Here is a 24,267-nt window from a genome sequence, read left to right as displayed (position 1 = left end):
CAAACAAAAATATTCTGAGCATGTGTAACTGTGTGTGTACACATACTTGTATGTTTAGTGAAAAGCACATTTAATTCTTGACATGAAAGCCTCACTGGTATTGCAATGCTGAAAGGTGAAACTGCAGAATTGAGCTCGTGCAAAGGGTTATAGATGTGTTTCATCTGAGATAACAAAAAGACTTTGGACAGCAAAAAATAAATTCAGAGATGAAACACTGCAAGACTTAGTATGTAGGGGTCTCCTGGGTATCCAGACCTTTAGATAACCCCCCTTCAAGCCAGCTGGTTCAAGCTTAGCCATAACCTTGAGTGCATATCCAACATTCCCATGTATTACAGTAGCCCTTCTCAGCAGACCACACGCATGCAAGCCCAGGACTTGAAACACGCACCCCGTGGTAAAGGGAAGGGGAACAAGTCTGCAGCATCTCCCAAAAAACAGTCCATTTTCAAGACAGCTTTCACATCCCGTGAATAAATCTCAAGCGTGGGAACAGGTTCTCAGGCAAGGTACAGACTTCTAAACCACACAACTGTGGCTCAGTCTGTGGGATGCAAGCATTCAGTGGAAGTTCACTTCTACAAGGGAACTACAGGGAATGGGACTCTGGAAAAGGTTTCTGAGCATGGGCAAGATGATGTCAAAAGCAAGGCAGCTGGGTAATGTTGTTATGGTAACAACATTAATCTTGAACATACCCTTATCAGGAAGAATGTCCTCATTAGCGGTAAACCTTATACCTTTCCCATCATGCACTGAGACATGTTCAAAAGGCAAGAAAGCAAGCAGGATAAAGAGAGAAGAGTATGAATTACAACACAATTAGCAATGTCACTTAAACACAAGGCAAATATTCTAGTTCTTAACAGACAAAATATCCTCCTAGATCTTCTGCACCAGGATTTGGAGAGCAAGGCAAGTAAGGCATAGTCTGGGTTAAAACAGAACAGAATTTGTGCTGGCATAACTAAACTGCAGCCCCAATCCAATCTGCAGAGCAAACATTTAGCAGCATAGTGCCATAAAAGCCTACTCAGTAATGAAATGAAAGCAGTAGGTGCCTCACAAACTGGAAGGTGCAACCACTGAGCAGGAAGTAAGAGAAGCGAAGAGCATTTAAATGATACTGCATGAAGCCATGTCCTCCCAGGGGATTGTGGCACTTATGCAAAGGAAACCTCAGTCACAAAGCTCTGGTAAGCAGATGTGAGCTGTAAATAGTAGTGCTGTCCCTTCTGTCCCTCCAACCTGTGTGCAGTTCCCTAAACCCATCTACTAGCCGTGGTTAATGAGAAGGGTAAGCAACTAATATCCTTCTTTAGTTCCAATGCTGGGAGGGAGTCAGTCACAGAATACGCAGAGTTGGAAGTGGATCACTGAGTTCAGCTCCTGGCCCTGCACAGGACCATCCTAAGAGTGACATCTTCCACCTGAGAGCATTGTCCAAACATTTCTTGAACTCAGACAGGCATGGTGATGTGAGCACTTCCCTGGGGAGCCACTGGCCTACCACCCTCTGGGGAAGAACCTTTCCCTGATATCCACCTCTTCTGACACAACTTCAGGCCGTTCCCTCAGGTCCTGTCGGCATAGGGAAGAGATCAGTCATGCCTTTCTCAGACACATCCCAGCACAGATTCTGCAGATATTAGGTGGCATGGCACAAATCTTTTATTCCCCAAACAGGGTTCAAAATTCTCAAGCCTACTAATGTACAAGATACTGATTTGGATCAGTGGCCAGCTGCCCAGTACTTGTTCCCAACAGTGGTTTAGAATAAGTCACAAAGAAATGTCATCAGTCAGCTTTGAGTTTAAATTGATGACATCATAACATGTGCATAGATGCCCTAAAGCCAGAGCTTCATTCTTTGTAAGCTTCTTAAAAAATACATAAATACCCATGCACCCACTTCTGTAGCAGCCCTGTATATTCCCACTTCTGAGGGGTAATGATACTGTTCCATTATCTTTGTGTTTTGGCTAAATACTTGCCCTCAGTGAAGTATTACAGTCAAATCACACATTGCATGAAGCTGCCTTCTCATACCATCTTTGAATTTGTCACTTTTGTGTCTTCAATGGAGCACTTTTCTTTCTCTAATTTTAAGTACTCCAGACTGTAGTACGGACTGCAGGATATCAGTGCTGCACACTTTCTGATATCTTAGCTCAGCATTTATTTAACACTTTAACAGTAATTTAACAGTATCCACATGAAAAACTAGCTTCAATTAATTTATAGTTTGGATATATAATGGGAAATATGTGCATGGAACATCAAAGATTGTTAGCACTCACTCAAGCGTGCACTCAAGTTCCTCATTAAAATGTGGTTTGTGTAAGTGATGGCAACAGCCAGCCTCCCAGAGTCCCCAGTGGATGCAGCAGTCTTTGACCTGTCTGGCCACTGGATGTCATCGTTGCTCTGCTGGGACACAGCTGCAGGATCATTCTCTCAAAGGTACTGAGTTTTTATTTAATTTCAGCATTTTAATGCAGTATGTTTCAACATAAGGAAGACTAGACTGTGCTGCTATAGGCAGAGATCACAGAATCACAGAGCCATCACGGCTGGAAGAGACCTGCAATGTCATCTAGTCCAACTGTTAATCCAACGTTAATCCAGCATCACCATAATCATCCCTAAACTATGTCCCCAATTGCCACATTCAGACACCTCTTGTACACTTCTAGAGATTGTACACTTCTCCACCACCTCCCTGGGCAAATTATTTCAATGTCTAACCACCTCTTCAATGAAAAAATAAATTCTAATATCTGACCTGAACCTCTCCTGGCACAATTTCAGGCCATTTCCTCTCATCCTTTCACTTGAGACATGGCAAAAAAGACCAACTTGCACCTCACAACCTCCTTCCAGGTAGTTTCAGGTCCCCTCTGAGTCTCCTCTTGATGACTCAACCCACCAAAATGAAACTAAACTTTCCTCTTTAGAAACAAACCCTGTTTTGCTCACAGAATCTGTGAACTATCTACACTGCTAGGGGAATGCCAGTATCAAGCAGCCTCATTTACACACAATGGAATGTATGTGAGCTAGGGAGTGCTTTCCCCTTGATCCTGGGGCTTGGTGTGATGACCTGCTGGCAGAGTTAGTACAGTCTGTGGGGTTGCCAGCTCTCTTAGGCTTGGAAGGATTGAAAGAAAAAGGATCCCATGCAAAAAGATTGCAGAAAGACATGCCAGGGAGCTGTATGACTTTGTTGCTGGGATGAAGTAGCTTAATGCAAGGCTTTTAATTAAACAGCCTGAAAACACAAAAATACCAGTTTTTGTTTAGACCCAGCCCTTTGTAGCATCTGTCTCCCCTTACTGAGAATAGTGACATTCACAGTCAGCCTGTGATCATCCTTTACTAGAGACCAAATTATTCTGTACAATAATATGGAGATGTTCACATGAAAGCAATGAAATTAACTGTTTACCCCTCCACATTCAATGAAACAGCTCCACTAAGCCATAAGGCTTCTCAGAGAGTCACCAAACAGTTTGGTGACCCATCCCAGCAGCTTATTAATATGTTGTGGTAATCTGTAATCATCTAGCTCCTGCATACCCTGTACTGGCTGCAGACAAAACAGTGCATTTGTTGCTCACCTAAGAGACTTCTCCCTTTACAGGCAGCCTGTAGCTCTGTGACTCATCACACAGCTGTCACTCAGCCTTTGTCAGGGCCACACGGGTTGTGCCACACGCACAGCTGGCCTGTGACACAGGCACTGACAGGTTTCTGCAGTGGTGTCTTGCTGAAATGGTGCCTCACACCATCGCACAAGCCTCAGTACAGTAACATCAAATTTTGCTTAAGCCACCCACCCACATTAATTCATGAAACGTGACTGTTAAGTGAGGACTGCAGAGAAAAAAAGACCACAAACACCCCAGGCCTTATGTTTCACATGTTTCTGCTCTCCCCAAATGTAGTCATGGAGCGGCAAATAATCCCCTTTCCCTCTTTTCCAGTTTCACAAGCTCTGAACTGTCACACTTTCAGAAACGTTACTGCCAAAAGCACTCTACAAACTGGCAGTAAAAGGGAGAGAAATTATGAGCAGAGCCAAGAGCTTCACTGAACCCTGCCAACACAAAAGAATCTTACCCTGAGCTGTCTGAGACTGGACAAACGTTTTGATGAGAGTGTCTGTGGTCTGAGTGTAGAGGGAGAGAGCATATCGAAGTGACTGTAGGTCTGGACTTTTCTCCAAGAAGGTTTTCTTCAGACCATTTCCACCAGCATGGAAATATTGCTAAGAGTAAAAAGAAACAGGAAAGGCACTGAGTAAGAATTGCAACCAGCAGCCAGTGTGTATATGCAGTTGTGTGTACTGATAGGAAACAGCTGGAAAAATTCACAAGACAGCTTCTGTCTGTACTGGAAACTCAGCTCTCAGACCAGCTGATACCAACTGCTCATGGCATTCTTCTTCCAAAGCACTTAAATATGAATATGCTGACTCCCAGCACGCCAGTGCCCTGAACCTCTTCAGGTGTACACATGCATGGCAGTATTCACTTAGAGCCTTTACCACTGTGACAGCAGGGACAAACTCCTGCCATCTCCCAAACCAGGACAGGCACTGTCCTCCCAAAGAGGACTTGAGGATGGATTTGGTTACAAGGGACAAACTCCTGCCATCTCCCAAACCAGGACAGGCACTGTCCCCCAAAGAGGACTTGAAGATGGCAGAAATAGAAATGGCATCACTTACTTTGATTGTATCCAGTGCCAGGTCCAGAACAGCACACTGCTTTGGGGTGAGGCTCCTGGTTTCTTCTCTCACCATATGATCCTGCAAACAACCATTGTATTTGACATGAGTGTGCTGTCAGAGGCTAAAGGAAAAGGAGTCCCCAGCATCACCACTTTCTCCAGATTCACGCTGTATCTATGTGGTGGCAGCATTAATTCAGCTGTTCAAGGAATGTTTAATGGAGTATCTAAAAGTTGTTTATTACAGCTTAATTTGGAAATAAACTAATTTTGTCTCTTTCTTGCAAGCACAGAAGACATAAATAAGGAAAGAACTGAACAAAGGTAAGCAACAATTTAAAATCACAGTTTATCTCTCAAGAAAACCCTAACAGAAGCCTACCTGACAACACTGTCACTCTAGAAAAGCCACAACAAAATTCTCCAAATACCACCTATATCAAGGAATTCTGAGTATTAGGCATTAGTGAAAGTTGTTACATATCTGTTGTTTGTGGATTTTTTAAACTCTTCCAACTACAAAAGTCACTAATTCATTCCATCATTTGTGTAGAAGAAGAAAAACAAAAGGAAATAGGTTTGCTAAAAGAAGATATTGTTGCTGTTAAGACCCACCAACTCTAAAAGCGAAAAGCCAGTAATCATTTGGGAAAGAATTCCCTTTTCTGCAGTGGAAGCACATCTCTGTTAGAGTCCTGGCTGACTACAAGGATGTGCCATCCTTTGGCATTTCACTAAGCTCTTTCTCTCTGATGCTTAGTCTAGATCTCAGGGGAAAACAGTGTATGTTAGGAACTCAAAACTTTGCACAAATCCATATTCTAACTGAGCAGCTGGAGAGTCAGGCCAGTTGACTTCAGGCTAGGCTCCAAAGCATTCATAAAAAAGATGTAGGCCAATCAGGCCTACACAGGCAAAGGCTTTATCCCTACTTTAAACATGTCACAGGTCCCCCTAGACACTTCCCAGGAGACACATCTGCTAAACTGCCTCTGTGTAAAGCACACCTAGTGTGCAGCATCATGTGTGGGTTTCACAGGAACAAACCTGCTGGCTATCTTGCAGCTTGCTGATTCTTCACACTGCCTGATGCTGTACCCATTCATTATCCACTGCAATCCACCTCCTGCCTGATGGAGACAGGGCTCTCTACAGTTTAGGGGCAGCCATAAGGCATTTGCCACACTTCTCACAGACATCTAGCTATCAACTTTACACAGTGAAGCCTTGAACTGCACAGAAGATGCCTCTCAAGCTGTCAGTTTCTCAGATAAGTTCACACCCTGCCTTCTTGAGTAGCAGAGATGTGCCTCAATGCGCCTCTTCCCCCACACAGGATGTCACTGGTCTGGGGACTGTGTGCAGGGGCACAGCACTTGGTGAGCTGCAGTGTGCCTTCTGTTGTGATATGCTGTCCTGAGGGGAGCAATAACTCTCCTCCTTCTTCTTTGTGAGCTGGGGGTAATTCAATTGAAGATGATGTGGCTTCACACTTCAGTACACAGAGACTTCAGTGCACGGAGGGTAAAGTGTTCTTTTCTATCTCACAGTCAGATTAAGAGCAAAATCAGACAGAGCCCAAGGCCACATTCATGGGAAAGGCCAGTTTAGTCAGGGCAGCTGTGCTCCCAAGGCAGAGCTACTTTCACATCTGCTAAAATGACTTTCCAGGCCTGCTTGCTAGATTGCCCCAGCTGCCACAGAAACCAGGTGGTCAGCACTTTTCTCTCAAACACCTACAGAGCTCAGCCCCACGGAGAGGCCACTCCACCCATGCCCATGCTGTCAATGACAGCAACACATCACTGCTTTCTCTGAGTTTTCTAGTGTCATTTTCTTCAACACATTGTGTAAAAATAATCCAGAGACTGGACTTGTAATACTTGCACCTACTCAGAGAGGAGCCCACGACTGTAATTCCTGTGCATACCTGCCCTCTGCAAATCCCACACTGTTCCTATAAAGAACTGTGCACAGTGCTACCTTGCACTTCCCAGACTGCCAGCCATGAGCAAGAAACAAATATTTACATCAAATAACTATGCAAGTTCAAGAAGAAGACAAGAAAAAAAAACCAAACCCAAACAACCCAATAAACTTTTCCTGATCTCTCAGACTCATTCTTGTATTCTCCACAGGTATTTTCAGAAGAAACTCTGTGGTCAGAGCCTGGCTGTTTATCCTGGGGGCAGCACAAGGGAGAGGAGGCAGCTGCTCCCTGCTCCAGTTGCTGGCTATTAAGTAAACTGAGCAGAAAGAGTTTGATAATAAGTGGGAGGCAGATATGTGGCACCAAGGAGTCAGGTTTATGGTTGGCTTTCTGCGCATTCTAAAATACTCTGTGAAATTGATTTGTCATCAGGACGAGAGCCCGTGCTTGTCAGGTCTGTCAGTCTCAGTTTTCAGCTGAGTTATCTGATTCACTAGGGCTCCGTTCTCCCTGTCTTATTTAAGACCAATAATGCTTAAAATCCATCCCATAATCTTCCCAGGCTTTTAGTGGAACTGAAAAATGCAGAGGAGGGGAGGTCTGAAGAACCATGCCTTCCCTGTTAGCTTGTATGCACCTGTAAAAACAAAAGGACAAAAAACCAGAATATCCACAATTCTTACACAGACTCCATCAGTTTTTACTCTTATAACACTCCTATTCTTCTGGAAAATTTTGGACACAATGTCATTTCCTTTATGGTCTCCAAAATTCAGGTGCTTTCACACTTGAGCACAACTGTCTTGCCACATATAAAATCCTGTGTACCTGTGCTGCTGCAGTTCTATATGCGGATATGCAAATAAAGGCTTGAACACACACCAGGGTTTGCCTGATTTGCATGATTACGTGCATTTCTAAAAATGCAGTCCAGAGTCACCAAAGTTGAGCTTTACAGTAACTGAACTGAAGAAGGGCTGCTGCTGGGGGACAGCCTTCACCCAGCCAGTGCAAATGGAAACCAGCAAAGCTTCCAACCCATTCCTGGCAAAAGGTGCCCTGTATACACTTTGAAATTCCAGTAATGAGAAAATATGGGACAAGTAAAAGATAACAGTGAATTTCCATGGCCATGCCCAAGAATGAAAGCAAACCACAGGAACTCACAGACTGTCCTTGTGACCTGGGGGAAGGAACAGCAAATTCAGAGCTCTGTCCTCAGAGATCAAGAGTACATGTAAAAGGCAGGGATGGCTTCTTTTCCATCATGTGGAGACATGATGAGTCCTTGCTGACGCTTTTGCAAGAGAAAGGGGAAACTCAAGAAACAGAAGTCACATTTGGATGCTGTGTTTCAGCTGCTACTCTTCCAGGCTGGCTACAAAGCTCCTTTCTCCCCATTTTTCCCAAGGAAGCCAACAAACAGCATTGCAATCACAGGAAACAGGGAAGGAAATGCAATCCTCATGAGACACCATGTCACCAGGGATGACAGCCTGACCGTGGGAGTGCATAAGGCCATCACTCAGAACAAGTGACAGCTACTCCCCTGGGGAGACACACTTGGAGGCTTATGCTAGGTGACTATTAACTGCTATGTACCAGCCTCAAAATGTAGCTGGAGAACAGGTGCACATCTAATGACACACCTGCCTACCATGATCACTTGCTAGGACTACTAATAAGCACTGCCTTAAATGACCTGTGTACTGGCCACATAAACGTGTACGGAAAATGCATCTGCTGGGCAAGGGACATAGGTGTACGAAGACAGCTGTATTAGTGTGCAACACAAAACCAGAAAACTACAGGAACAGACAAATGCCTTTTGAAACTGCAATAATCACTTAGTGGAATATCCTTTGCACTGGGAAGATTTCCTAGGTCATACTCTGACACAGAGTTCAGGTCCAGCTCCATCTCCCTGTAGACTGTACACTGTGACACAAGATTTAGACCTCCTCTTGCACAATACCAGTCTTGCAGCACAAGTGCAACCACAGCAGAGCCCCATCTGAGTGCTGTGAGGCGTCACTATTTTCATACCACTCCTGTCGTGATCAGTGAATTAGTGCTTGATTCGCTTATGATGAGGTGGCGTGCACTTCATAATGCTCATGTCATGCACTGTCACGTCATGCACTGTCAAAACACATCAACAGAGCCTTCATGCTAAATGCCAGCTTGCCTGTGAAGGGAGCCCACGCAGAAGGAATTTACAGACACAGGCCCTTTCCATAAGCAACAGTTATTTTTTTAACAGTCCATGTAATTCACCCACAGCTAACGCAAGTGTCTTTCCAAGCATTAGGGACTCCCTTTTATAAATGGGGATACGGAGGAGCTGGCCAGATATTGAGAAATTTCCTTTTCTCCATTTTAAATCAATGTACCAGACTTAGCATCGTGTATACAGAAGAAAAAAACTACTTTGATGATTAAATGCACAGTAAGATTTAATGTTAAGCACTATGCTAATGTTAGTAGAATGCACTTAAATGCATATTTGATGCATTTAAAGGCATTTCTCTACAACTGCATTCAGCGACATACCACTGGAAGCACAGGACATGCTATGCACTACCACACTTCCATGCTTACACACAGGGACATTAACAAAAGCCATGCAGGACAATACCTTCAACTTTGACAAGTGTCCCAGTTCCTTAGCAGCACTGAAAATCAACTGTGTGCCCTATGGTTGCAGAAGTTAGAAAAGAAAGGAGGGGGGAAAAAAGGTTATAAACAAGCTTCACATATTTTTCCTTTGAGCAAGTTAAGTCAGTTCACGGCAACTTCACATAACCACCCCAAGGCCAGGCACAACAACTGGACTCTCCTTGCCAGTTTATTACCTAGTACAAACCCTGGCATTTCTGTGGATACCACATCAAGAGCTATTTCAGAGCACAATGTCTTTCTAACCAGCTCACTCTTGCTTAGTGAGCAACCACTCACTTACACAGGATGAACCTTCAAATGGATTGCACAGGGAGGGAGTGAAGGCCATCTCCAAACACTCCTCTAGATTTCATGTCTAAATACACACAAAGACTGCAAAGACTGGCCACAGCAAAAGATCATACAGCCCCAAGATGATGAGAATCTGTCCACAAAGGTAGGGCACAGCTGTCACGGTGGGGGTAAGCACAGATCAGATCATAAACAAAACTGGACCTCAGCTGTTCAGGGGTGAGAGATTGCCAAAGTCTTGTGAATAGTACAGCATCACCTTCAAATGTTCTAGAGTTTGGCCAATGGCTCTTCTTCCTGCACTGTGCCTTACTGAAGCTGTATAACCAATGAAGAAACACAAAGGGAAGGTGAACCCCAGTGACAGGAAATCTTGCTTCAAGGCACTTCATCAGCCTCACTCTAAAAAATCTCTTCCTTTTATCTAGCCTAAATCTACCCTCTTCTGGTTTAAAAGCTACATGATACCTATGTACCAACTCATTATTTAGGCATTTGGAAAATAAATGTTAACACATAAAATGTGTTTCAAATAGGTCAGGTTGCTCAGAGCCCCATCTAACCAAGGATGGGGCATGTTGCATAAGTACTGTTGGTTTCACGAACAAAAGGTCTCCAGTAAATCCAATTCTCTTTCCCTCTCCATTACTATCCTTTCTTATCTTAACAGTCCCTCCCACTTAACCACAACAGCCTTGACTACACCCCACCCCAAAAACCTCAAACTGTAATGAAGCAAGATGTAAACTCAGAATTATTATACTGCCCTTCTTCCCTGACAATGTCATTCAGCTTTCCTTTGCTGTCTTCCTGGGTATTTGTTCATTGCTCTTTAGGTCAGTACTCTGTGAAACAAGAACTATCTCACACAGGGATTTGCAGAGAAGACCCTGGGAACTGGCTACTACTGCAAAGATCACTGCTGAAATTTGGTTTTGTTTTTTTTTTAAGGATTAAAATGAACATCAGGCCCTCTAAAAGCTTCCCTTCAGCAAAAAATCTCTATACCTGTTGCCTGGGGTACCAGGAGAAAAACAGGCAGCTTATAGATGTGACACTAGAAAACTCGAGACTTGCTCTAGGGCAACTGGACACCCTCTGCTAATTACAACAGCAGCCCAGAACTGAATTTTTAAGGTGAGGAAAGGCTTTTTCTTTAGTTTTTCCAGCTTTGGAAATCTCTTCAAGCTGAAAGACTCTGTGACCTGAAACCACAGATCACATTTTGATTTGCTCTACTTGTAACCACCAGCTAACCCTCACTGTTCCTCAGTCTTTTATGTTTGTTGAATACAAACCAACACAGAATGAACATTACTGATTTTCTAGCTAAACAGAAGCTCTTGATAAATGATTACATTCTCAACTTTTGGTAGCGGTGGAGGGGAAAGTGCAGGCAAACACAATGAATCTACAAAGGAAAGCTCCTGAAATGAGAGGGAGAGCTTGTCTTGCTGTCAGTATCCAATAGGTAGTGTTGAAGAATACAACTCTCTAATCTGAAAAAGCACGAATTTCCATGTATTTTCAGCAAGGAGGGTTTCATTTGCCATGAAATTCTGTTGACTTTCAGGTTCTTAAAATTCAAGGTTTTGAATCCATTGACCATGCAGCAAACAAAAACGAAAACATTTCTGTATCTGGAATTTTGAAAAAGGGAGTAGTCTCAAAACACAGTAACATTAACGTTTCTTAATTCAGTATTTTCAGCATTCACAGCACACTTTTTTAATATACATTTGAACAACAACATTAACCAGCTCAGGCACATAACCTTCTTGCCTCAGGCTTCTAAGGAGGGCAGGTCAGTAACACTGAGCAATAGCTAGTGATGGGACATGCTTCATGGAACAAAGCTGCTCAGATAAATCCCAGTTTTTGCACGCTAAGAAAATCCTTGTCAATCAGGGACAATCTCTGTCAATGCATCTGCAAGAAGAAATTATTTTGCTGTTACACAGAGTTTGTCATCAGTGCTGGTAACATTTAATGAAAATCTGGACAGCTCCTTCCTCTGCCAAATGGCATTCTTGTAAACAAGATGCCATAATCCTCAGAGAAGTTATTTATGTGTGGAAAACATACCACAAAGCTCTACAGACAGCACTTATTCCAGTTGTGCCAGAGAGTGAGAACAACTGAACTTAAATCATCAGGTAGCTTTGAGAAAAGCTGCCCACAATGGAATTGGTTAAAATGTCAAGGATCGAATATGAGGACAAATTAAATCCTTATCATGAATCATGCCTAGCTCTGCAGCAAACACAGCTGGAAAGGGAATGGGCCTTCATGCTGGCTCTCCTCGCTCTTCCGTGACGTTAGCTGTACTTTCCTAAACTCTTCAGAAACAAGATTCACACCTATAGTCCACAACACAGAGATTTTACCTTCCTTGTTAAGGGTCTGATGCTTTTTTGTCCCTTCAGTGAAAGCATGCAGAGAAGGATCATCAGCTGACTCAAGTCTAATTGTTGGAAGTCAACAGAAGAGCAGTGATTTATACTCCGAGTGACTCAAACTCCCAAAGCTTAACTGTCCTACTGCTCAGCTGACAAAGTTAGGAAACAAAAGCTGACTGCAAGTGTTTTGGATTCCAGTCCTTTTTTGGAAACCGTATTATATGTGATGCTTATTTTTCTGAAACCTAACACTGAAAGGAAGTTCTGTCTCATACTGTAAATTTATTTCCCATATTTTTGTAATTCCTGTGTTCAACAACGAGATCTGATAATTTAACAGCATTTAAGTTCATTTTAAAAACTCTATTGTATCTGGCAATGTCTGTTAGCACACAATAAGATAAAACTATTTTTTAGTTGTTGTGGTGTATTAAACCACAAAAAATTGACAAAATAGGCTTAAAAGTGGGGATGAAAAGAGGAAAATAATTACCTGTCAGTACAGAGAACTAGGCACATATGCAGTTCACAGACCATAATTTTATTCAAGGCTAAGAAAGCTTTTTCTCCTCATCACAGAGGCAGCCTTCAACTTTTCTGCTCCAAGCTAGCACAAGGGAGAGGATTCATTTAAAATAACAGAAGTTCAGAAAGGTTTCAGAAAACCTCTTAAAGCCACACTCTCCTCCACACAGAGCAGCTCTGGAGCAGCTCAGGCAGACAAGCCTGAAAAATAGGCAGTCTGGAAGTCAAATGCAAATTCTGTCCTCAGCTTAAAGAAAATTTAGTTCTTATCCTGGAAGATGTTCTCATTTAGTAACAAGAAGTCTAACACATAGAAAAAAGCACTGCAGGAGCAAGCACAAACAGAGCCTCACGTGAATGGCTGCAGGGTACTGTGTGAAATAAATAAAGGAGAGGCTCCAGAGGAATCACCTGGGTGTAAACTAAGCACTTCTTCTCTCACCTGACTAGCCACTGATGGCGTGGTACAGTTTCATCGTAAGCAGTTGAGAAAGAAATCTATAACTATTCTGTTAATATCACCGAGCGTTGTGCACTGAACCCCAAAATACGGATTCCCAGAGCATATATCCACTCAACCAAGACAGAAGGTGTTTAATTACATGCTGGATCTTAAAATTAGTGAGGTGTGAAGTACTTGGTGAGTTACTGGGATCATATTGCTGCTAATCTCACAAGCCACAGGCAGAGAATGCTCAGAGAAGTCACTCATCTGAAAATCATGAAGGAGCCACAGATCAGGTCGTCAGAGTGGGAGGTTGTAAAACTGTCCTCACAGTGCTAACACTTTCTCAGCTGAGCCCCACAACACAGAATCTTCCAGAAGCTAATTTAAGTGGAATTGTTAAGTCTGGAGAGAGGTATTTAAGCACTGTGCAGTGGCAGGGTCATGCAAGTGACAGGCAAGGCAAACTGCAGGGTAACGGGAACCTTCTACCTGAGTGTGCTTTCCATGACCTCCAACAAAAAGACTTCTGCAACTCCAGCAGTTTTTCAGAAAGAAGAGAAAATATTGCATAAAATACATTCTTTTCCACCATTAATATCTCCTACTTCTTAAGGGCTGCACACGAGTTTTAGGATGGAAACCTCTGCCAGAGGTCTTTCAAACACAGAGAGGCACCACAAGGGCTTTCTGTTGCTGAGGGCTGGGAGGAAAGTGTGTTACAGTGCCTGAGGCTATTTGTGTCTGATGTGCTTTCAAAAAAAAAAAAAAAAGAAAAGAAAAAAAAATAAAGAAAAAAAAGAAAAAAAAAAGGCAAGCCAAATTAGATAAGAGAGGCTTGGCACAGAAATAGAATAGCAAAGAGAAAGTACTGCTTCTGCCCATGCTGAAGCCCCAAATTCTGCCTTGCCTTGCCCTGCTAGCCTTCACTGCTGAGAATAATGACAATCTGGTGGTGACAGAATAAATGGCTAGGCCCCAGAGAACAGTGGAAGCAGCTCTTTGTCCTTGCAGCTCATCCAGCCTCACCACCAGTTCCCTGCTCAAGGACTGCAGACAAGGCCATTTTAATCATTGCATTGCTCATAACTGTCCTTATGGAAGAGCAACTCATTTCCAGTTTAGACTAGTTCAGCCTCCTTGCTACCATACAACTAATTAGACACCAAGAAATCCAGCTATGAGTATTCTGTGTTATCTCAGACAGGAGAGTATATACTTCAATTTGCTTCTCCATTTGAAACTGAAATGATGGCAACTATGAAGAAACCTTTAAGTGGCTTATAGCAATATCCTGCAGGTTGGAAGAATTGGCTGATCACAGTTATTGCATCCTTCATGATACAAGTACTGAATCACTCTCCTACTCTGCCTTTGAAATCCAAAACTAGCAAGTATAAAGCTCAAACAGCTCCTCCCTAGTTCTCTCTGAGGCCCTTGATCTCACTGATTCCATTCCAAATGGGTCATGTTAATGCTGCTTCTACATGATGATTTTAGCACCTGCCCCAAAAGACTCCTTTTTAAAGGCAATTCAACCAAGACAAAGAAATTTTGCCTTCCTAAATTTGTTTTCTTTTTCTTCTTTACAAATCATAAAGGCAAGCAGAAATGATTACTCCAAATCTGAGCTCAGAGAAAGCAGTCTTTAGCAAATATACCTCATGCAAATTTCATGGTTGTAGGTATAACAGTGCACTTCATCCAACAGTTTTATTTAAAATCATCATCATCATCATCAAGGCCAGAGACAAGGGCCTTCTCTCTCAGAGCAAGAAACACCTGTAGCAAGAGGCAGGTTTGCATCACTTCCCTGGACACTGCAACCCAAGAATCCCAGTCCAGATATGTGAGGGAACTGCTGAATAGTGAAAACCACTATTGTTCTAACCACCAGGAGGAGAAAAGTAAGGCTGCATAACTGAGCTACAGACTGCAAGTTCACTCTAACAGCAAGATGAAAAGAAGTTCTGGATCATCTGTAAATAATGAGGATACAGCCCAAACTTCACACTGCCTCCAACTGAGTGTCATCCCCCAGAGCAGCTAGGCATGCATGACTGATATTTAATCAGTTTCTCTGGTTTCTCAGAACTGAGGAAGAGTTAATCTTCCATTGTTAAAAGCATCACTACATTCACAACACACATTCATCCAGCATGCTCACACAGCTGAACAATCATACAAAAGACTACCTTTGAAGAAAAACTATCTGGACTCATTTCCAACTCCCCAGCATCACAGAGCAATCCTGCCAGCCAATGCTGGTGTTAAAGCCTTCTGCAGGGGGTAAAATGGGGGAATGGTTGATTAAAAAAATCAAGCTCAAATCAACAACATTTATCTAGAGAGACACTCTGGCTGACAGATGATAGGGCAAAAGTGGCTACAGGTCATGACCTAAGGCCATGAAGCCTAACTGATCCATAATTCCCACATACACAGACAGCTCTCCTTGCAGGACTGCAAAACACTAATCAGTGCAAACTGATACACTGGACAGAAACTCCTTTTGGATCATGGATTTTGAATTGTGGTTGTTTTCTAGAGCGTGCTCTGTATCTTGAAACCCTACCATAAATAGAGATGCTCCCTTTCTTTACCAACTTAGAGACATGTTTTTCTATCCTCAGGCAGGCTACATGCAGACAAATTTACCTGGATGGATGACTCACTAGGTCAGGGGGATGAGTTACACAGGCAATGGCAACACTTTCTGGTATGAGTCAGGAAGGATAAAAAGCTTTACCGTATGGTCTGTAAGAGGAGGCAGCACAATCAGCTTCTCCATGGTGTTCATTACCACCCTCCAGAGCTCTTTCAGCACCCGTTTCAACACTGTCTTTTCACACACAGTTGCAAACAGTGTCAGGCTGCAGGGAGAGAGCAAGAACTTAGTAACTTCAAAGAGCACAATACACAATGAAAAAGGAGCTGCATATGGAAAATTCAGTGCCCTATCCAAAGCAGTTTCTCATAACAATTGCTTTAAGGGTAAAAAATCTTCCCTTTTCTAAAGCATAGAATGTGTGCTCACTGTTGGGAGTTCTAGCACTAAAAACACTAAAACCACAAAATGGATGATTGACTTTTCTGATCTCAATAATTTCTCTTAATTGACCTGGGGATTACAAAAGGTGTCAGTTGGTGATAGGCAGTTTGGAATAATACATATGATCCAAATAATAGCAGGTACCATTGAACAGGTACCTTTAAGAAGACGCATTTGGTTTATAGAGTATACAGAAAAAATTATAAATACAGAATAATAGGTTTTAAGCTTCAAGGAGTCACTATAATGATTTTTGATGAATACCTAAATTAACACTTCCCAGAGTGTTGTGCAGAAATTCCTGCATAGCTTCTGAAAGCTGCTGAAGTTAGCTAAATCTTTCACCTCTACAACCACCCCAAAATATTTCTCTGACAACTCCATATTTTGTCATGACTGCATTCATCGATCACCTGCCATGTGTTTATCTGCTCTAACACAAGGAGCTTTATTTTCCTAGGTTTTATTCCTTTATTATTGTACAGGCTATAAAAAAGGCCAAGAGTGCTAGAATCGTCTTTGAAACATTTGCTGGAGTTCAGCATTTACTGATCACACTGTGAACAGGAACTCTGTGGCCAGTACCACGACTCTTCTGCATTGTGTAACATCGCCCAACTTCCCTTCTTCCCACAGCTGGTTAAACAGTAAATGAACAAAACAAACACGGACAGGACTGACATGGGTGGGGTGCAGAAGGCACTAAAAAGATACTCTCCTTCTGTAAAGGAGAGAAGAAATTAATCCAAGTGTGGATTATCATAATCAAAGTTATTCGCTCCACAGCTGGATGGCTGTAGCATACCACGTTCCCAATGGTGCAAAGGAATATAGCTTTTCAGGATTCATGAAGTCATGCACAGAAAATGATCAAATGAGAAGGCTCCTACATGTAATGACTGCTGCAGAGAGTCATTTAGAACACAGTGACCCAAAAGAAAGATGGGATAATCAACACTAAGAGCAACCAAACACCCTATGTTTTAAACTTGTAAAGCTTCATATCTCTTGCAGCATTTATTGTGAAAATTGCTGGTCATCCTTTACTAAATGAAGAACTGATGTGTATCAGCATTAAGTTTAACTTGTACAAATATTAAAAACTGTTTCTCTTTGCAGTTCAAGACTTGGCTTGAACATTTAACTCTCCTTGTCTGGCTGAATCATGTTGCATGGTATTAATGCACAAGTTCATTAAAGCAATGGATCGACCATGTTCACATCCCATCGTTTCAGAAGCTTATTTGCTAGTCAGAACAGCAGCAGGTACGACTAGAACACACGTTTGACAGGACTGTGATACTGAGCAGAATATGTATCAGGTACATAAGCACTTTTTGCAATATGCTTGCTAACTGGATACAGCAAAACCTCTATAGGAAAAAACCCACAGCTAGAAAATTTAGATTTTCAGTCTTTTTCACTGCTTGATCAGCAATGTGTTTTGCTGATTGCTATAATTGCCAGAGGTAGAAAGAAGAACTGAGAGTGTGCTTTGGCACTGAATGAAGGCTGAAGAGCCCATCCATGGTTTGCAAGAAGCAGATATGGGAAGAAAAGCTATTAATTCTTCTTGAAAATTTGGAGACTGGAAATCTTAGCAACAATCCAAGAGCATGGAGCTATTTTCCCCTCTGCCTCATTCTTGTTCCAATCCAATGAACTATATGTGTAGCATATATTCGAACACTCCCTTACTTTCCATCCAGGAAGTCCATCAGTGGCCTCAGAACATTATCTGCATCTTGTGCAACTGTGTTTCTGGCATTAGCAGCAGAATTTGCTGTCCCTTTCACTTGACAGAGGATATCAGACATTTGCTTGACACACTCATCAATCCGAGTCTGAAAGCTGCACAGATAGGAGAGAGGCAAAAACAATATTGTTAGTGGCAGAAATACAAAGTAAAAAATTTCAAGTTCTCTCAGTTTCACATTTTTCTTTCACAAGACTTGCTGCTTTTTTCCTTACTGTATTTGTTACCAAGGGGCATGCTCTCCAGTTCCTTATGCCTGCCACCTGCACACAGCTGACCACCTCTAAACACGAGATACAAGCATATTTGAGAGAAGTTTGTTCATTCATCTTGCAGCAAGAAACGATCCTTTTCTGACTTCAAGAAATGCTGTTATCCCTAGCTCAAAGCACCATGCTGTACCCTTTGCTTTCTCCACCACAGAGACTGGAATACCACATGGAGCGATGACACAATGCATGCCACACTCTGAGCACCCAGGAGTCCATCAGCAGAAATCATGTTATGACCCATCATAGCTTGAGTCTTTAAAATAACAGAGAGAGCCTGAAGGCAGGCACCAGCTTAAACCAGTCCATGCCAAGTGTCAAATTGGGATGTGGGGCTCAGCTGTGCAAAGTGCACTCTCCCTGTAACGAAGTGATACACAAAGCATTAAAACACAATTACTTTTCCACCTCTTCCTGCTAAGAGGAGATTCAAAATTAAATAATGCAGTGATTAAAAATTATGAATAGATCAGCAGAGCTGACAACTAATCAATTCAGCAAATAAAGGAAAATGCTTTGACATTTAAAAGAACAGTTACTAACAACAGGCACTACAAGTGACATTTAACTATTCATTAATGGCACAGAGGCTTGAAACCAGGAGGAGAAGCCAGTGTTGGGAGCTAGGGTAAAGATTTAAGAGGAAGTACAAAAGTTTGGAAGTCAGCTTTACATCTGCATAAACAACCTGAACTTCTACAGGCAAGCCACCAGCACACCTGTGGGTTGGGTGTGAGCGTCCCATGGCTCTCACCTTCCTTCTCCACCTGGTCACCTTTCCTGCTCTGTCACTTCTACCCTCATGGTCCTTCTTGCTCAATTCTAGCCTGCCTCTCACTGGCAAAATTCCAGAGCTGTCTCCCACCAGCCCTATTTCTAGCAGAAAGAGTCCTGCACCACTCATTTGTGGCTGCAATGTCAGCTTAATCAGAGACCTAAGCCACATCAAATAAAAGAGCATAAAAAATTTCCCATTCCATTAACAGTTCCTCTTCTGTCACAGCCCAATCCCACCCCACAGTTCTCTCACTGCTTCATCAATTTCAGGACCTTGCTTCAAGATGCTTTAAACCCCCCAGGTCAAGGATAGAAAATAACAATGCCCTCATGGATAAAATGTAATATGAGTCAAAATGGTTGGCAATTTTATGAAAAATAACAGATCAGTTACTGTGGCAACAGGTTACCTGAAAGTGAAGCTTGTGTAGATGTACAGCTTAACAGAAGCCCATGGCAGCAGCAAGCTAAAAAAAACAACTTCACCTATCCTGTCATACGAGGCCTGCTGCTCCCTAATTCCTCCAGGAATTCCTTCCTTCACTCTTACAGCCTCCAAGAACAAAACAGCAGCTAGCCTTGTACGAAGGATAAACCCTTCCAAGACTTATCTCCTCTCAAAGTAGAAAATGCTTCTCTGTCCGGACAAAATCCTCTCTCAGCACAAGGGTAGTGAGGCTCTCTGGACAGGTGCTGCCTTCTCATCAAATACAGTTAATCTCACACAGATGAAGAAGAGTTAAGATCGGCAGTGTCAGGTGTGCACAGAGGTGAAAGAGCAACTGTTAACAGACTCTGCACAAAATATTGTGGATATCAGCTTTATCTCCTAAGTTCATATCCTTTAGGAGATCACACTTATATAGTGAACTGCAGCTCTGCTTTTCACTCTCTAAGATTGTTAAAGGAGTAAATTAAGCACCTGAGACATGTGACTGGCTGGATCTCTGGCTGGCTCATCTTTCTAAAACACTCCCCAGTATGTATGCTGATACTGGATAATCTCTTTAAATCACATTATCACATGCCAAGATTGTCCCCAAATTGTTTTGTAGCAATGGCACCATGGAGACAATATTCAGATTAAAAAAATTCACCTCCCTAATCATTATTTCTTGGTCACTCTCTGCCTAATTATGAACTTTTCTGATTCCATTCAGTTACAGTTTGAATCTTTTCATTTCTTGCTGCAGCATCCATTACTGGCCATGGGAATTGCTCACTTATCTTCCTTGCTTAGCTTTGTGTGGTGAAATTCAAACAGTCTTTGACAAATTTGACTGCGATTTTTTAGCCATAAGATTTGCAAACCTGTCAACCCCAGGAGGCCAAGTTGGTGCAATTTTCTCTGCCTAGCCCATGTTCAAGCTACACTACAGTTCATGCCTGCATTAATCTTGTTATGCAGCGCAATATGAAATGAATGGGGTTTGTAATGGGAAGTAACTGTTTTCAAAGATCAGTCAGGAGTTCTGTATTTTAGATTTCACTTAACTGACATGCTGTATAGTTCACTACAAAAGTCTTATAAATTTGAGCACATTTTTATCCTGAAATGAATCGGGAAAGAATTTTTATTGGAAAATGAAAACATGATTTGTAATAAAATCTAATTGCCATAAATTACTCTGGATCTTGTTATGCAGCGCAATATGAAATGAATGGGGTTTGTAATGGGAAGTAACTGTTTTCAAAGATCAGTCAGGAGTTCTGTATTTTAGATTTCACTTAACTGACATGCTGTATAGTTCACTACAAAAGTCTTATAAATTTGAGCACATTTTTATCCTGAAATGAATCGGGAAAGAATTTTTATCGGGAAATGAAAACATGATTTGTAATAAAACCTAATTGCCATAAATTACTCTGGCCAATACTTTAAAGAGCTCTCTGAAACACTAGATAACATTTGCAGAAGATTTACAACAGGTCAATCGCAGATTCTAAACCTGTTTCCTTCTTATTCCAGTATTCACTAACAATCAGAAATCAGTCATACATTTAGAGCAGAATGTTTAAACAAGAATGTTGCTTCACAAACGCTAAGCTGGAAAATGTTTTTGAGCAGTAAAGGAGCAGGAAATTCTGTTACTGACAAGAACTACTTACTGAAAAAAAAAAAAAACCACTCTGTGTAATTCAAATACATTTCACAGTTGAGAAATCTCCGTGCTACATTTCCGAGCAGAGAAATACAGAAGAGAAAGACTTTAAAAATGTTTCTCACTTCTATAGATGGTCTCTGTATATTAAAGGCCATACATTTAGGACAAAAAGAAAAATATAATGCCATTCACAGGAGTTTCTTTTCTTTTGTAACCTGAGTAAATGAGATTAGACAAAAGAAAGGAATGCTTCAAGGACAAGGACCTTCTAGTACTGACCTGTTACCGAACACTGCACTGAGCTCATCCAAAACATTGTTCAGCTTCACCTGGAGCTCTTTGAGATGGTCACTTGCTTCTGCATCCAGCTGTGGATGAAAAAAAAAGCATTTAAGTTTGAACCCAGAGGGCAGTCCACTGTCCTCTGCAGTGCTTCTCTTCACTGTTGAGGCTACACTTAGTAAGCAGGTGAACTATCCCCACTGGACTTAGCCAGGTAGGATGCTCTCCTCCACTGCCTGCTGCTGCTGCTACAGAAGCTGTGAAACAGTCAGCAGGTATTTGCCTAAAAAGCAGCAAGTAGTTTCCCCAGGCTCCTATAACCCTTCAATACCCTTCCTGATGTTTGTGAAGTTGACCAAGAAAGGGAATTGTGAACTCCCTGTGGCCAAGAGTGCATCTAGGGCTGTGAATCCATCAAGTACTGTGCTTTACCCTGGGCTCACAGGTCATGTCACCCCTCTGAGTCTAGTAGGACACAGGGCTTTTCAGACTGGTTGTTACTACTAATGTTCATGCATTTCTCCATATATGATCTTGAAAGAAGCTATTTCACCTTCCCTGCTGCCATCAAGTATTTTAACTGAAGATTGACTCAGTCACTGCTTTCAGAAGACTGGACCCCAGCTGTTTTGAAAATCTGGCCACAATATCATGGCAGGAGCTGTTGTGCACTTTTGTCAATCATATTTGGAAAGTAAAATCTCAGCTACAGGTATTGAGCAAATATAGCTCTCTGCTCTCACGTGGAACCAGACAGCTTTTTGTATACAAGTGTTCAGAGGAAAAAAAAAAAGTTCCCCAAGCACTACATGAATGATGTTGACACCTTGGCAGGTTCTGAAAGGAAGTGCTTCCTCCATTCTTATCAGTGCAAAGCCACCTGTTTTTAAATTGAACATGATTTACAGAGTTTTGTGCTCCAGCTACCGTCAACCCCTCCAGCCTCAAACAAGCCACTTCTGAGCAACATACCTGTGTGTATACATAGCAACACAGGATTAATGCTTTGGCATCATTTGCTCATAAAAAGTAACTTGTAAAACAGATTTGCCTGTGTATGCAGGCAGGCAAAATGTCTGTAAAACAAAAAGCTTCCTCTAAGGCAGAGCATCTCTTTAGGAATGCAATGAGCCAGGTACCGGTACCATGGTTAAAAACCAGTTTAGACTTGTATGGTGTATCCATCTATACAGGATTTGAACACAACAGGAGTTCCCACCTCTAAAACCAGGGCTGAAGCCATCTTCATATTGCTTCAGCATCTGTCAGGGAAAGCCAAGCCTTAGGGGATTTGGAATATGATCTGCTCATTTTCCTGCTGTAAGCTGGCATGGAAAATTGACTCTATTATGCATTTGAACCTGTGCTAATGAAACTTCTGGATCAGAATTTTAAAAGTAATTAAAGTTAAGAACCAACAATCAAGCAAATGATGATTACTTAGGCCTTGTAACTTTAGGCATTGCTGCCTCTGATTATTTTTCCCTTATTAAAGTAAATTTCTTTTCCTATCATCTTTGTAACACTCTTGCTCTGTGATGGCAGAAGGAAGCTAATGTCATGACAATCAGCATTCATTCTAGCCAAGCTTGTAGGTAACAAAATAAAAACAGCATTTGGTGGTGGTGGTTTCTCTTGCCCCTACATTAATCCTTCCCTCCTACTGCGTAAAGGCACAATGAGTCACAAGCTGCCTGATTTGCTCTGCTATTAATGGCACTGAATTGCCCTCTGATTTCAGCCATTTCTGACAGATTTGAGGTAGGACCAGCTCATGATTCATCAAAACATTTCAATTAACTGCTTTTCCAGTCAGGGAAAAAAAAAGCTTCAGAATTTGGTACAAGACAATTATTCTTCACTATTTACTTCTACTTCTTTATAAGCTATCAGATGCACAGCCTAGAGGATGTTTGAGGTCAGGATCAACAACTTCTTGCCCTGATTCATTAACTATGCAATCAACGATTTATTTTACTGTGAGGTGGCCTGGAGAGTTCCCTGGCTACCTCTAAGCTTTCCCCTCACTGCTGTATTTCACTGCAAACTGATCTTCCTCATTGCAAATGCATTGTTGTTCCAGTACTGCAAGAAGAGACAGCTGACACAATGCTTTGCTGAGCTCCATTATCTGTGGTAAAGAACAAGAGCTCACACACACAGCTCTCTGGGTACAATTGGCAAGACAGCTGCCCACATCTAACTTTGAGGTGCCCAGCCTCATCGTCAGGAAGCCAAACCCTGGTAGTAAGCATTCTGGTTCAGCATCCACAAGGACCCTGTCCTGCTATAAAAGCTGTTGTTTTCTGAGCAACTGCTACTAGGGAACAAGGACTCCACATAACACGTTACTGATGGTAAATGCTTAGGCACCAGCCTGCTTTGGCTCAAAAGCAAAGTCTGGGGAATTATCTGAGTGTAATGTAAGTTCATTAGGAAGGTGCTGGTAGGTGTGTACTGCTGTTTCCCATACATAAATCATATGTCAGTTACAGAGTACCGCAGCATGTGGGTATTAACTACAAACTTGGCCAATGTGGTGAAGCACTGATAAGAGTGCTTAAATGAACCCACAACGGTGTTGCTGTTGCTGCTCAGTCAATGAATTTTAAGCATATCAGCTATCACTGATAGCAGGAAATGCTACTTGGACTGCATGATAAATCTGGCTGGTATAGCAGAAAACAGGATTAGGCAGCAGGGTCACTGCCACATGTCGTATCCACACCATTTCTCTCAGCAGGCTTATGATCTCCGTTCTGTAGGTATATGACAGATAATTCAGAGGAAGAATGAAAAGTTCTCTGTGCAAAACATGGGACAGTAGCCACACTGAGGTGGCTTCTGATCTCTGAGCAAATGTTTCAATTCCAGTGGAAATAATGGCTGACATAGCTACAGTTCTGTGTCTGAGGCTAAATGTGTGATGCTGAAAACTGAGGTGGAAAGAGGGAAAAGTTAATCCCGTATTTAAATTGCAGAGGAGAAGTCAAGCCTCTGTTAATCTTCTGAAACTA

The 24,267-nt window shown here is 42.1% G+C and overlaps 1 protein-coding gene across 2 annotated transcripts in view; it reads right to left on the bottom strand.

Annotated features, from left to right (window-relative positions):
- The window catches only part of UNC13B (unc-13 homolog B), a 208,263-nt gene that overhangs the window by 6,264 nt on the left and 177,732 nt on the right, over window positions 1-24,267 (bottom strand). Inside the window, exons 31-37 of one of the 2 annotated variants that reach the window (XM_041403854.1) lie at window positions 21,248-21,336; window positions 17,760-17,912; window positions 15,759-15,882; window positions 9,306-9,362; window positions 4,736-4,816; window positions 4,126-4,273; window positions 702-758 (exon numbers count right to left, since the gene is read on the bottom strand). In XM_041403854.1, coding sequence (XP_041259788.1) covers window positions 702-758; window positions 4,126-4,273; window positions 4,736-4,816; window positions 9,306-9,362; window positions 15,759-15,882; window positions 17,760-17,912; window positions 21,248-21,336 — 709 coding nt within the window. The remainder of the gene's footprint in view (window positions 1-701; window positions 759-4,125; window positions 4,274-4,735; window positions 4,817-9,305; window positions 9,363-15,758; window positions 15,883-17,759; window positions 17,913-21,247; window positions 21,337-24,267) is intronic. The other variant, XM_041403855.1, reaches the window with a different exon arrangement.

The sequence above is a fragment of the Onychostruthus taczanowskii genome, unplaced genomic scaffold, assembly GCF_017590055.1.
Source record: "Onychostruthus taczanowskii isolate IOZ18803 unplaced genomic scaffold, ASM1759005v1 scaffold204, whole genome shotgun sequence".
NCBI classification, from domain to species: Eukaryota; Metazoa; Chordata; class Aves; order Passeriformes; family Passeridae; genus Onychostruthus; species Onychostruthus taczanowskii.
This window is presented reverse-complemented; position numbering and strand designations above follow the sequence as displayed.